This window comes from Phalangium opilio, unplaced genomic scaffold (assembly GCF_054372755.1).
Source record: "Phalangium opilio isolate 3A_F unplaced genomic scaffold, DU_Popi_V2 ptg000087l_1, whole genome shotgun sequence".
Classification (NCBI taxonomy): Eukaryota; Metazoa; Arthropoda; class Arachnida; order Opiliones; family Phalangiidae; genus Phalangium; species Phalangium opilio.
Genome location: NW_028324192.1, coordinates 4,118,157 through 4,132,738, shown reverse-complemented (window position 1 = coordinate 4,132,738; position 14,582 = coordinate 4,118,157). Strand labels below are relative to the sequence as shown.

Here is a 14,582-nt window from a genome sequence, read left to right as displayed (position 1 = left end):
TTTGTGTCTTGAAGAAGAAAAACCTGCGATTTTTTCGGTACTTTTTTGAATGAATTTTTTTCTGGAGAAATTTTTGAGGGAATTCAGCTTAATTCCCTATAAAACACTCATTGAAAGTGATTTCATCTCGATTGAACAATAATTAAAAATTTACCTCGAATTTTAATAACATTTTCAAAATCGACGTTTCACGGCCAAAGAAGCATACTTTGAGTATTTCTTCACTATTTTCAAATATGTTCACTGAAACCATTATTTTTATACTTTTTGCTTTAATTCAAGCAAATGTAACGATATTCAATCAAAAAACTGTTAAAATTAAATTTTTCAATAAGAAATCGTTGTCACGGATTTTGTATCTTGAAGAAGAAAAACATGCGATTTTTTCGGTACTTTTTTGAATGCATTTTTTTCAGGAGAAATTTTTGACCGAATTCAGCTTAATTCCCTATAAAACACTCATTAAAAGTGATTTCATCTCGATTGAACAATAAATAAAAATGTACCTCGATTTTTAATAACATTTTCAAAATCGACGTTTCACGGCCAAAGAAGCATACTTTGAGTATTTTTCACTCTTTTCAAATATGTTCACTGAAAGCATTATTTTTATACTTTTTGCTTTAATTCAAGCAAATGTAACGATATTCAATCAAAAAACTGTTAAAATTAAATTTTTCAATAAGAAATCGTTGTCACGGATTTTGTATCTTGAAGAAGAAAAACATGAGATTTTTTCGGTTCTTTTTTGAATGCATTTTTTTCAGGAGAAATTTTTGACCGAATTCAGCTTAATTCCCTATAAAACACTCATTAAAAGTGATTTCATCTCGATTGAACAATAAATGAAAATGTACCTCGATTTTTAATAACATTTTCAAAATCGACGTAACTCGGCCTAAGAAAAACATTTTGAGTATTTGTTCACTGTTTTCAAATATAACCACTGAAACCATTATTTTTGTAATTTTTGCGTTAATTCAAGCAAATGTAACGATATTCATTCAACAAACTGTTAAAATTCAATTTTAAATAAGAAATCGTATTCACGGATTTTGTGTCTTGAAGAAGAAAAACCTGCGATTTTTTCGGTACTTTTTTGAATGAATTTTTTTCTGGAGAAATTTTTGACCGAATTCAGCTTAATTCCCTATAAAACACTCATTTAAAGTGATTTCATCTCGATTGAACAATAAATAAAAATGTACCTCGATTTTTAATAACATTTTCAAAATCGACGTAACTCGGCCTAAGAAAAACATTTTGAGTATTTGTTCACTGTTTTCAAATATAACCACTGAAACCATTATTTTTGTAATTTTTGCGTTAATTCAAGCAAATGTAACGATATTCAATCAAAAAACTGTTAAAATTAAATTTTTCAATAAGAAATCGTTGTCACGGATTTTGTATCTTGAAGAAGAAAAACATGCGATTTTTTCGGTACTTTTTTGAATGCATTTTTTTCAGGAGAAATTTTTGACCGAATTCAGCTTAATTCCCTATAAAACACTCATTAAAAGTGATTTCATCTCGATTGAACAATAAATAAAAATGTACCTCGATTTTTAATAACATTTTCAAAATCGACGTTTCACGGCCAAAGAAGCATACTTTGAGTATTTCTTCACTATTTTCAAATATGTTCACTGAAAGCATTATTTTTATACTTTTTGCTTTAATTCAAGCAAATGTAACGATATTCAATCAAAAAACTGTTAAAATTAAATTTTTCAATAAGAAATCGTTGTCACGGATTTTGTATCTTGAAGAAGAAAAACATGCGATTTTTTCGGTACTTTTTTGAATGCATTTTTTTCAGGAGAAATTTTTGACCGAATTCAGCTTAATTCCCTATAAAACACTCATTAAAAGTGATTTCATCTCGATTGAACAATAAATGAAAATGTACCTCGATTTTTAATAACATTTTCAAAATCGACGTAACTCGGCCTAAGAAAAACATTTTGAGTATTTGTTCACTGTTTTCAAATATAACCACTGAAACCATTATTTTTGTAATTTTTGCGTTAATTCAAGCAAATGTAACGATATTCATTCAACAAACTGTTAAAATTCAATTTTAAATAAGAAATCGTTGTCACGGATATTGTATCTTGAAGAAAAAAAACATGCGATTTTTTCGGTACTTTTTTGAATGAATTTTTTTCTGGAGAAATTTTTGAGTGAATTCAGCTTAATTCCCTATAAAACACTCATTGAAAGTGATTTCATCTCGATTGAACAATAATTAAAAATTTACCTCGAATTTTAATAACATTTTCAAAATCGACGTTTCACGGCCAAAGAAGCATACTTTGAGTATTTCTTCACTATTTTCAAATATGTTCACTGAAACCATTATTTTTATACTTTTTGCTTTAATTCAAGCAAATGTAACGATATTCAATCAAAAAACTGTTAAAATTAAATTTTTCAATAAGAAATCGTTGTCACGGATTTTGTATCTTGAAGAAGAAAAACATGCGATTTTTTCGGTACTTTTTTGAATGCATTTTTTTCAGGAGAAATTTTTGACCGAATTCAGCTTAATTCCCTATAAAACACTCATTAAAAGTGATTTCATCTCGATTGAACAATAAATAAAAATGTACCTCGATTTTTAATAACATTTTCAAAATCGACGTTTCACGGCCAAAGAAGCATACTTTGAGTATTTCTTCACTATTTTCAAATATGTTCACTGAAAGCATTATTTTTATACTTTTTGCTTTAATTCAAGCAAATGTAACGATATTCAATCAAAAAACTGTTAAAATTAAATTTTTCAATAAGAAATCGTTGTCACGGATTTTGTATCTTGAAGAAGAAAAACATGCGATTTTTTCGGTACTTTTTTGAATGCATTTTTTTCAGGAGAAATTTTTGACCGAATTCAGCTTAATTCCCTATAAAACACTCATTAAAAGTGATTTCATCTCGATTGAACAATAAATGAAAATGTACCTCGATTTTTAATAACATTTTCAAAATCGACGTAACTCGGCCTAAGAAAAACATTTTGAGTATTTGTTCACTGTTTTCAAATATAACCACTGAAACCATTATTTTTGTAATTTTTGCGTTAATTCAAGCAAATGTAACGATATTCATTCAACAAACTGTTAAAATTCAATTTTAAATAAGAAATCGTTGTCACGGATATTGTATCTTGAAGAAAAAAAACATGCGATTTTTTCGGTACTTTTTTGAATGCATTTTTTTCAGGAGAAATTTTTGACCGAATTCAGCTTAATTCCCTATAAAACACTCATTAAAAGTGATTTCATCTCGATTGAACAATAAATAAAAATGTACCTCGATTTTTAATAACATTTTCAAAATCGACGTTTCACGGCCAAAGAAGCATACTTTGAGTATTTCTTCACTATTTTCAAATATGTTCACTGAAAGCATTATTTTTATACTTTTTGCTTTAATTCAAGCAAATGTAACGATATTCAATCAAAAAACTGTTAAAATTAAATTTTTCAATAAGAAATCGTTGTCACGGATTTTGTATCTTGAAGAAGAAAAACATGCGATTTTTTCGGTACTTTTTTGAATGCATTTTTTTCAGGAGAAATTTTTGACCGAATTCAGCTTAATTCCCTATAAAACACTCATTAAAAGCGATTTCATCTCGATTGAACAATAAATAAAAATGTACCTCGATTTTTAATAACATTTTCAAAATCGACGTTTCACGGCCAAAGAAGCATACTTTGAGTATTTCTTCACTATTTTCAAATATGTTCACTGAAAGCATTATTTTTATACTTTTTGCTTTAATTCAAGCAAATGTAACGATATTCAATCAAAAAACTGTTAAAATTAAATTTTTCAATAAGAAATCGTTGTCACGGATTTTGTATCTTGAAGAAGAAAAACATGCGATTTTTTCGGTACTTTTTTGAATGCATTTTTTTCAGGAGAAATTTTTGACCGAATTCAGCTTAATTCCCTATAAAACACTCATTAAAAGTGATTTCATCTCGATTGAACAATAAATGAAAATGTACCTCGATTTTTAATAACATTTTCAAAATCGACGTAACTCGGCCTAAGAAAAACATTTTGAGTATTTGTTCACTGTTTTCAAATATAACCACTGAAACCATTATTTTTGTAATTTTTGCGTTAATTCAAGCAAATGTAACGATATTCATTCAACAAACTGTTAAAATTCAATTTTAAATAAGAAATCGTTGTCACGGATATTGTATCTTGAAGAAAAAAAACATGCGATTTTTTCGGTACTTTTTTGAATGAATTTTTTTCTGGAGAAATTTTTGAGTGAATTCAGCTTAATTCCCTATAAAACACTCATTGAAAGTGATTTCATCTCGATTGAACAATAATTAAAAATTTACCTCGAATTTTAATAACATTTTCAAAATCGACGTTTCACGGCCAAAGAAGCATACTTTGAGTATTTCTTCACTATTTTCAAATATTCAATTCAATTCAAAATGTTTATTTTATTTGCATTACAGATACAGTATACCACGGGGCTAAGTCACATTGTGACTTGTAAGCCCCGTGCCTATCTGTTTAATTTAATATAACAATTTTAATTTAATCAAATAAAAATAGATTTAACAATGGTGTCTTATAATAAATAATGTTAAAGATTCGTGAAAAAACTTAATGTATATATGTTATATCCACTTGAAATTAAACAATGGCATGGTATAACATAAAAAATTTAACAATGGGTTATGCCAAAGGTGGCGTTATAAAAACAAATTAAATAAAAAAGTAAAGGTTTTGTTATTTTTTTCCAATATTAGTGATTTTATAGTCTTTTTAAATCTAAATAAATTCGGTTTGGTTTGAATTTCTGGTGATATTGTGTTATATAATTTTATTCCCGAATAAAAGATAGACGTGAATTTTTTTGAAGTGTTACATTTAGGTAAATCTAATAGATCTAATGATCTTGTATGTCTATTTTTCTGGTTTATCTTTACTAGGCTATTTTCACGCTTAATGTTTGTGTGTATGAAAGATAAGCTATTATACTGTATACTCTCTTGTATGTTTAGAATTTTTGCCCTAGTAAAGTACTCTTGGGTATGGTCTCTAAATGATAAGTTATATATTGATCTAATTGCCCTTTTTTGTAGGATATGTATCCTGTTTTGATTAGCTTTTGTTGTGTTGCCCCAGAATTGTATTCCATAAGATAGCACCGAATTAAATAATGCGTGGTATATTTCAATTAGAATATTTCTGGGTACCATTTTACTACAATGGTAAAGTAATCCATTCACTCGGGCTAATTTTGAGCTAATTATATTAACATGGCTGTCCCAGGTCAGGTGTTTATCAAAGTATAGGCCTAGATATTTGTATTTATCTACTATTTTAATTTTTTCCTTATTTAGTTCGATACCATTTAGTACCCTACTGACATCTTTACCTCTATTATGGAATATTATGCATTCCGTTTTTTTTATATTAAGGAGAAGCCCGTTATTTGTGATCCACTTAGATATTTTATCTAGGTAGTGGTTTGTTTGATCTATTGCATTTATTGTGTTTGCGGATTTACATAAAAGGAGCGCGTCATCTGCGTACATGAACATGTTACCAGACGGTGCCTGTTTAATGAGGTCATTTATAAATAGATTAAATAAGAGTGGTGATATTATAGAGCCCTGGGGAACTCCAGATATTAATTGACTTGGCGCCGATAAATCATTTCCCACTCTAGTGTAGCATTGTCTATTTTCTAGGTAGCTTTTTAGCCACGCACTTGCAGTTCCTCTGATCCCTTGTTTGTATAGTTTGTTTAGTAGATGTTCATGATCTACACTATCGAAAGCTTTTCGGAGATCCAGAAAAACGCCCACACAGATTTCACTTTGATCAAATGCCTCTAGTATATATTTGTATGCTCCCCCTAATGCTTCCATTGTACCATTCCCACTACGGAAACCAAATTGAAATTCCGATAATATGTTAAATTTCTCCACGAAGGAGTTGAGTCGCACGTGAAAGGCTTTATCAAATATTTTTGCTATAATAGATAGAAGGGAAATAGGGCGATAATTTGACGGAGTTTTTGGGTCGTCTTTTTTAAAAATTGGAACTATTATGGTTTTTTTTAGATTTTCTGGATAGATACCTAGATTGAAGGATAAGTTAATTAGGTATTTAAGAGGGGTTATTATGCTTTCTATCACTATTTTCAGCGGCTTAGCTTTTATGCCGTCAAAGCCAGATGATGAGTTATTTTGGAGAGAGTTAATTATGGTTACAAGTTCTGCTTCGTCGGTTTCGTACAGAGCCATTGTGTTGGGGTTAAGTTCGAGAAAGTTTAGTGATTTAACATTAACTGGTTTAGCTTCATTGCTAGTAAAATATTCATTTAATTTATTAGGGTGCAATGTAATTTGTTCTGGGGCCATTTGACCTTTTCCCAGTAGTTGATTTACAATTTGCCATTTTTCTTTATTCGTTTTTGAACCATTTAACTTACTCCTGAAAAACTCATTACGGCTATTTCTAATGATATTGTTTGCTCGGTTTCTAAGATGTAGGTATTGGTCTTTGTTCACCTGTGAGGGCGATCTTCTAAACCTTTTTTGTGCTTTATGTTTATTCCTCAAAATTTCTTTTATATCGTCTGTTATCCACGAGTCTTTTCCTAATTTTATTGTCTTGTATGCAAAAATCATGTTATATTCGGCACTGATTTTTTCTTCGAAGTAATCGTAAGCAGTATTAATGTCAGGGTTATTGTAAAGTTGTTCCCAATTTATATTGTTGATTCTTGATTTAAATTTTAGTAAATTGGTTTTACTGTAATCTCTTAATCTAACTGTGTTGTCTTTTTCCAAAATTGTTGTGGAGGTAAGGTATAAGGGCATATGATCAGTTATATCCACGCTGGCTAGTACTTTGGTAGTGCCCTCAAAATTTATAAAGATATTATCTATACAGGTGGCAGTGCTTATCGTTGTTCTAGTGGGGGTTTGGACAGTTTGTTTGAGACCATAGCTCAGACATAGTTCTATTAAGGCATTCGAGCATGGAGTGGTTTCTAGTAAGTTTATATTAAAATCACCTGCTAATATTTTCCTATTTTTATTATTTCCCATTCCCTCCAATATGAATTCCAGGGCATTAAAAAAATTGTGAATTTTTGAGGAATGGGGTCTATATATTATTGCATAGATTTCGTCAGTTTCTAAAACCTTTATAACATAACTCTCAACGTCTTGCGTACACATGCATAGGTTTGAAATTCTGGTTATTTTTATATCTTGTTTACAGTAGAATCCCACCCCCCCACCTACTCTATTCCCTATTCCATAGAACTTATAATTTTGCAAGTATAAAAATGTATTTTCTCTAAACCATGTTTCTGTTAAGGCTATTATATCCGGAACTATCTCTTTTGTTGTTAGCGTTGCAATCAGATTTGGTAAATTACATCTTGCGCTTCTGATGTTCGAATAGATAAATTTCATTTTGGGTTATTATGGATAACAAATATAGAGTTATTTTATTGGTATTTAATTTTAGTTCTTTACAAGAACTTTTTGCTCAAGTTCGTTGTAATAATATTTTTCATCACCTTTTTGTAGCATGAAGTGGGAAATAAATTTAGTTTTCTCATTTCCAGGGATTTTACAGAACTGTCTTAAGTGGAAGCGAGCAAATTCTTGTTTCGGCGTGAAATCATGTGATATGAATATATTTGATCCTTTTAATTGGTAAGCCTTTTTTAAGATCTCTCTTTTAGTATCAGCGTCTCCTACACTTAAAACTATCCTACGCATTTCACCACGTCTATATACTTGTGTGGGTCGTATTCTAGTTGGTATGCCCATTAATCCCTTAAAGATATCGTTCACGATATCTGCTAGCTGCTCTCTGGTTTCACCTGGTTTTTCAGGTATACCGGTTAAAACTAAATTATTTCTTCGTTTGTCCAGTTCTATAAGTTCCTGCTTATGTTTTAGCTCATTAATCTCTTTGTTTTTTAATTCTAGCTTATTGTTAATATCAGTTACAAAACTGTCATAATCAAATCTTATATCCTCTATCATTTCGCTTTGCTTTTCAAGTTTCTCTATTCTAGTTTCATGTTCATTAACTTTTCTACATATCTTATCAATTTTTCCATTTGTCTCTTTCATCGCCGTTTTTATATCATCAACCTTCAACGCTATAGTTTGTACTTCTGACCTAATCTTAGTCCCCATCTTATCTACTTCAGTTTTTATCGTTGCCTTCATTTCCTTCATTTCTCTAAGTATATCACTTAGTGAGGCATCCATTTTAGTGTTTATTGTCAGTGAGCGCGGTTGTTTGGGTGGATATTGTTAGGTAGTACCAATACGTGTAAAAATAAAGAAAAAATAAATCGTTATAACTACCTATGAATAGAAGAGAGCAGTTTGATTAGTTCGGTTCCGGTTTCCTTCGCTATCTGGCGATCTTCGGATTTTGTTTATCACAGTTTAAGTTCAAGATAAGCGATTTTTTGTTCGAGGATAGTTTAGATGATGTTTTTTGTCCGTTTATTTTTTACCGGTTTCGAAAGCGTTTTTATACGGTTGGCTAATTGTACGTTTTAGTGTAATTTTTTTATCTTGTTTCTACCGCTTGAGGTACCCGTACGCGTTATGTTCTTAAAAAATGAGAACCGAGAGTCATTGAGTCTGTAATACCGTAAAAAAAACCGAACACAATCCGCAGTTCTGTAGATAATTACTTCTTTTTGGGTTACTTGAACTGATGGTGGCGTTTATTTCCGGCGGTGTTGTGGTACCTTTGTTGGAGTAGTCAGAGGAAACACATAAGATCCGTTTGATTATCCCTTTTGATCCGAAGTCCTGGCGTATAGTCGTATTTGTAGCTGGTTAAAGCCGATATTCTTGATAGTAGCACGCCGCCAATTACCGTTGACTCTCCTCACTTAAGGACATTTTAAGAGAGACTGTCTACTTGATTACGTGTGCTGGAAGTCGTGTCGCCTTCTATCCACCTGATTTCCCGCTTTGCCAGTCGGTAGAGATATATCTATGAATAGAAGAGAGCAGTTTGATTAGTTCGGTTCCGGTTTCCTTCGCTATCTGGCGATCTTCGGATTTTGTTTATCACAGTTTAAGTTCAAGATAAGCGATTTTTTGTTCGAGGATAGTTTAGATGATGTTTTTTGTCCGTTTATTTTTTACCGGTTTCGAAAGCGTTTTTATACGGTTGGCTAATTGTACGTTTTAGTGTAATTTTTTTATCTTGTTTCTACCGCTTGAGGTACCCGTACGCGTTATGTTCTTAAAAAATGAGAACCGAGAGTCATTGAGTCTGTAATACCGTAAAAAAAACCGAACACAATCCGCAGTTCTGTAGATAATTACTTCTTTTTGGGTTACTTGAACTGATGGTGGCGTTTATTTCCGGCGGTGTTGTGGTACCTTTGTTGGAGTAGTCAGAGGAAACACATAAGATCCGTTTGATTATCCCTTTTGATCCGAAGTCCTGGCGTATAGTCGTATTTGTAGCTGGTTAAAGCCGATATTCTTGATAGTAGCACGCCGCCAATTACCGTTGACTCTCCTCACTTAAGGACATTTTAAGAGAGATGTTCACTGAAACCATTATTTTTATACTTTTTGCTTTAATTCAAGCAAATGTAACGATATTCAATCAAAAAACTGTTAAAATTAAATTTTTCAATAAGAAATCGTTGTCACGGATTTTGTATCTTGAAGAAGAAAAACATGCGATTTTTTCAGTACTTTTTTGAATGCATTTTTTTCAGGAGAAATTTTTGACCGAATTCAGCTTAATTCCCTATAAAACACTCATTGAAAGTGATTTCATCTCGATTGAACAATAATTAAAAATTTACCTCGAATTTTAATAACATTTTCAAAATCGACGTTTCACGGCCAAAGAAGCATACTTTGAGTATTTCTTCACTATTTTCAAATATGTTCACTGAAACCATTATTTTTATACTTTTTGCTTTAATTCAAGCAAATGTAACGATATTCAATCAAAAAACTATTAAAATTAAATTTTTCAATAAGAAATCGTTGTCACGGATTTTGTATCTTGAAGAAGAAAAACATGCGATTTTTTCGGTACTTTTTTGAATGCATTTTTTTCAGGAGAAATTTTTGACCGAATTCAGCTTAATTCCCTATAAAACACTCATTAAAAGTGATTTCATCTCGATTGAACAATAAATAAAAATGTACCTCGATTTTTAATAACATTTTCAAAATCGACGTTTCACGGCCAAAGAAGCATATTTTGAGTATTTCTTCACTATTTTCAAAAATAACCACTGAAACCATTATTTTTATACTTTTTGCTTTAATTCAAGCAAATGTAACGATATTCATTCAAAAAACTGTTAAAATTCAATTTTCAATAAAAAATCGTATTCACGGATTTTGTGTCTTGAAGAAGAAAAACCTGCGATTTTTTCGGTACTTTTTTGAATGAATTTTTTTCTGGAGAAATTTTTGACCGAATTCAGCTTAATTCCCTATAAAACACTCATTTAAAGTGATTTCATCTCGATTGAACAATAAATAAAAATGTACCTCGATTTTTAATAACATTTTCAAAATCGACGTAACTCGGCCTAAGAAAAACATTTTGAGTATTTGTTCACTGTTTTCAAATATAACCACTGAAACCATTATTTTTGTAATTTTTGCGTTAATTCAAGCAAATGTAACGATATTCAATCAAAAAACTGTTAAAATTAAATTTTTCAATAAGAAATCGTTGTCACGGATTATGTATCTTGAAGAAGAAAAACATGCGATTTTTTCGGTACTTTTTTGAATGCATTTTTTTCAGGAGAAATTTTTGACCGAATTCAGCTTAATTCCCTATAAAACATTCATTAAAAGTGATTTCATCTCGATTGAACAATAAATAAAAATGTACCTCGATTTTTAATAACATTTTCAAAATCGACGTTTCACGGCCAAAGAAGCATACTTTGAGTATTTCTTCACTCTTTTCAAATATGTTCACTGAAAGCATTATTTTTATACTTTTTGCTTTAATTCAAGCAAATGTAACGATATTCAATCAAAAAACTGTTAAAATTAAATTTTTCAATAAGAAATCGTTGTCACGGATTTTGTATCTTGAAGAAGAAAAACATGAGATTTTTTCGGTTCTTTTTTGAATGCATTTTTTTCAGGAGAAGTTTTTGACCGAATTCAGCTTAATTCCCTATAAAACACTCATTAAAAGTGATTTCATCTCGATTGAACAATAAATGAAAATGTACCTCGATTTTTAATAACATTTTCAAAATCGACGTAACTCGGCCTAAGAAAAACATTTTGAGTATTTGTTCACTGTTTTCAAATATAACCACTGAAACCATTATTTTTGTAATTTTTGCGTTAATTCAAGCAAATGTAACGATATTCATTCAACAAACTGTTAAAATTCAATTTTAAATAAGAAATCGTTGTCACGGATATTGTATCTTGAAGAAAAAAAACATGCGATTTTTTCGGTACACTTTTGAATGCATTTTTTTTGGAGAAATGTTTGACCGAATTCAGCTTAATTCCCTATAAAACACTCTTTGAAAGTGATTTCATCTCGATTGAACAATAATTAAAAATTTACCTCGATTTTTAATAACATTTTCAAAATCGACGTTTCACGGCCAAAGAAGCATACTTTGAGTATTTCTTCACTATTTTCAAATATATTCATTGAAACCATTATTTTTATACTTTTTGCTTTAATTCAAGCAATGTAACGATATTCATTCAAAAAACTGTTAAAATTCAATTTTCAGTAAGAAATCGTATTCACGGATTTTGTGTCTTGAAGAAGAAAAACCTGCGATTTTTTCGGTACTTTTTTGAATGAATTTTTTTCTGGAGAAATTTTTGAGCGAATTCAGCTTAATTCCCTATAAAACACTCATTGAAAGTGATTTCATCTCGATTGAACAATAATTAAAAATTTACCTCGATTTTTAATAACATTTTCAAAATCGACGTAACTCGGCCTAAGAAAAACATTTTGAGTATTTGTTCACTGTTTTCAAATATAACCACTGAAACCATTATTTTTGTAATTTTTGCGTTAATTCAAGCAAATGTAACGATATTCAATCAAAAAACTGTTAAAATTAAATTTTTCAATAAGAAATCGTTGTCACGGATTTTGTATCTTGAAGAAGAAAAACATGAGATTTTCTCGGTACTTTTTTGAATGCATTTTTTTCAGGAGAAATTTTTGACCGAATTCAGCTTAATTCCCTATAAAACACTCATTAAAAGTGATTTCATCTCGATTGAACAATAAATGAAAATGTACCTCGATTTTTAATAACATTTTCAAAATCGACGTAACTCGGCCTAAGAAAAACATTTTGAGTATTTGTTCACTGTTTTCAAATATAACCACTGAAACCATTATTTGTGTAATTTTTGCGTTAATTCAAGCAAATGTAACGATATTCATTCAACAAACTGTTAAAATTCAATTTTAAATAAGAAATCGTATTCACGGATTTTGTGTCTTGAAGAAGAAAAACCTGCGATTTTTTCGGTACTTTTTTCAATGAATTTTTTTCTGGAGAAATTTTTGAGTGAATTCAGCTTAATTCCCTATAAAACACTCATTTAAAGTGATTTCATCTCGATTGAACAATAAATAAAAATGTACCTCGATTTTTAATAACATTTTCAAAATCGACGTAACTCGGCCTAAGAAAAACATTTTGAGTATTTGTTCACTGTTTTCAAATATAACCACTGAAACCATTATTTTTGTAATTTTTGCTTTAATTCAAGCAAATGTAACGATATTCAATCAAAAAACTGTTAAAATTAAATTTTTCAATAGGAAATCGTTGTCACGGATTTTGTATCTTGAAGAAGAAAAACATGCGATTTTTTCGGTACTTTTTTGAATGCATTTTTTTCAGGAGAAATTTTTGACCGAATTCAGCTTAATTCCCTATAAAACACTCATTGAAAGTGATTTCATCTCGATTGAACAATAATTAAAAATTTACCTCGAATTTTAATAACATTTTCAAAATCGACGTTTCACGGCCAAAGAAGCATACTTTGAGTATTTCTTCACTATTTTCAAATATGTTCACTGAAACCATTATTTTTATACTTTTTGCTTTAATTCAAGCAAATGTAACGATATTCAATCAAAAAACTGTTAAAATTAAATTTTTCAATAAGAAATCGTTGTCACGGATTTTGTATCTTGAAGAAGAAAAACATGCGATTTTTTCGGTACTTTTTTGAATGCATTTTTTTCAGGAGAAATTTTTGACCGAATTCAGCTTAATTCCCTATAAAACACTCATTAAAAGTGATTTCATCTCGATTGAACAATAAATAAAAATGTACCTCGATTTTTAATAACATTTTCAAAATCGACGTTTCACGGCCAAAGAAGCATACTTTGAGTATTTCTTCACTATTTTCAAATATGTTCACTGAAAGCATTATTTTTATACTTTTTGCTTTAATTCAAGCAAATGTAACGATATTCAATCAAAAAACTGTTAAAATTAAATTTTTCAATAAGAAATCGTTGTCACGGATTTTGTATCTTGAAGAAGAAAAACATGCGATTTTTTCGGTACTTTTTTGAATGCATTTTTTTCAGGAGAAATTTTTGACCGAATTCAGCTTAATTCCCTATAAAACACTCATTAAAAGTGATTTCATCTCGATTGAACAATAAATAAAAATATACCTCGATTTTTAATAACATTTTCAAAATCGACGTTTCACGGCCAAAGAAGCATATTTTGAGTATTTCTTCACTATTTTCAAATATAACCACTGAAACCATTATTTTTATACTTTTTGCTTTAATTCAAGCAATGTAACGATATTCATTCAACAAACTGTTAAAATTCAATTTTAAATAAGAAATCGTTGTCACGGATATTGTATCTTGAAGAAAAAAAACATGCGATTTTTTCGGTACACTTTTGAATGCATTTTTTTTGGAGAAATGTTTGACCGAATTCAGCTTAATTCCCTATAAAACACTCTTTGAAAGTGATTTCATCTCGATTGAACAATAATTAAAAATTTACCTCGATTTTTAATAACATTTTCAAAATCGACGTTTCACGGCCAAAGAAGCATACTTTGAGTATTTCTTCACTATTTTCAAATATATTCATTGAAACCATTATTTTTATACTTTTTGCTTTAATTCAAGCAATTTAACGATATTCATTCAAAAAACTGTTAAAATTCAATTTTCAATAAGAAATCGTATTCACGGATTTTGTGTCTTGAAGAAGAAAAACCTGCGATTTTTTCGGTACTTTTTTGAATGAATTTTTTTCTGGAGAAATTTTTGAGGGAATTCAGCTTAATTCCCTATAAAACACTCATTGAAAGTGATTTCATCTCGATTGAACAATAATTAAAAATTTACCTCGAATTTTAATAACATTTTCAAAATCGACGTTTCACGGCCAAAGAAGCATACTTTGAGTATTTCTTCACTATTTTCAAATATGTTCACTGAAACCATTATTTTTATACTTTTTGCTTTAATTCAAGCAAATGTAACGATATTCA

At 29.7% G+C, this 14,582-nt stretch overlaps 1 protein-coding gene across 1 annotated transcript; it reads right to left on the bottom strand.

Annotated features, from left to right (window-relative positions):
* Positions 1-4,852: 4,852 nt before the first annotated feature.
* Positions 4,853-9,561, bottom strand: LOC149650281 (uncharacterized). The gene has a single exon (XM_089849267.1). It carries the CDS (start codon positions 8,292-8,294, stop codon positions 7,533-7,535), a length of 762 nt encoding a protein of 253 aa, XP_089705393.1. The 5' UTR covers positions 8,295-9,561; the 3' UTR covers positions 4,853-7,532.
* Positions 9,562-14,582: the final 5,021 nt, after the last annotated feature.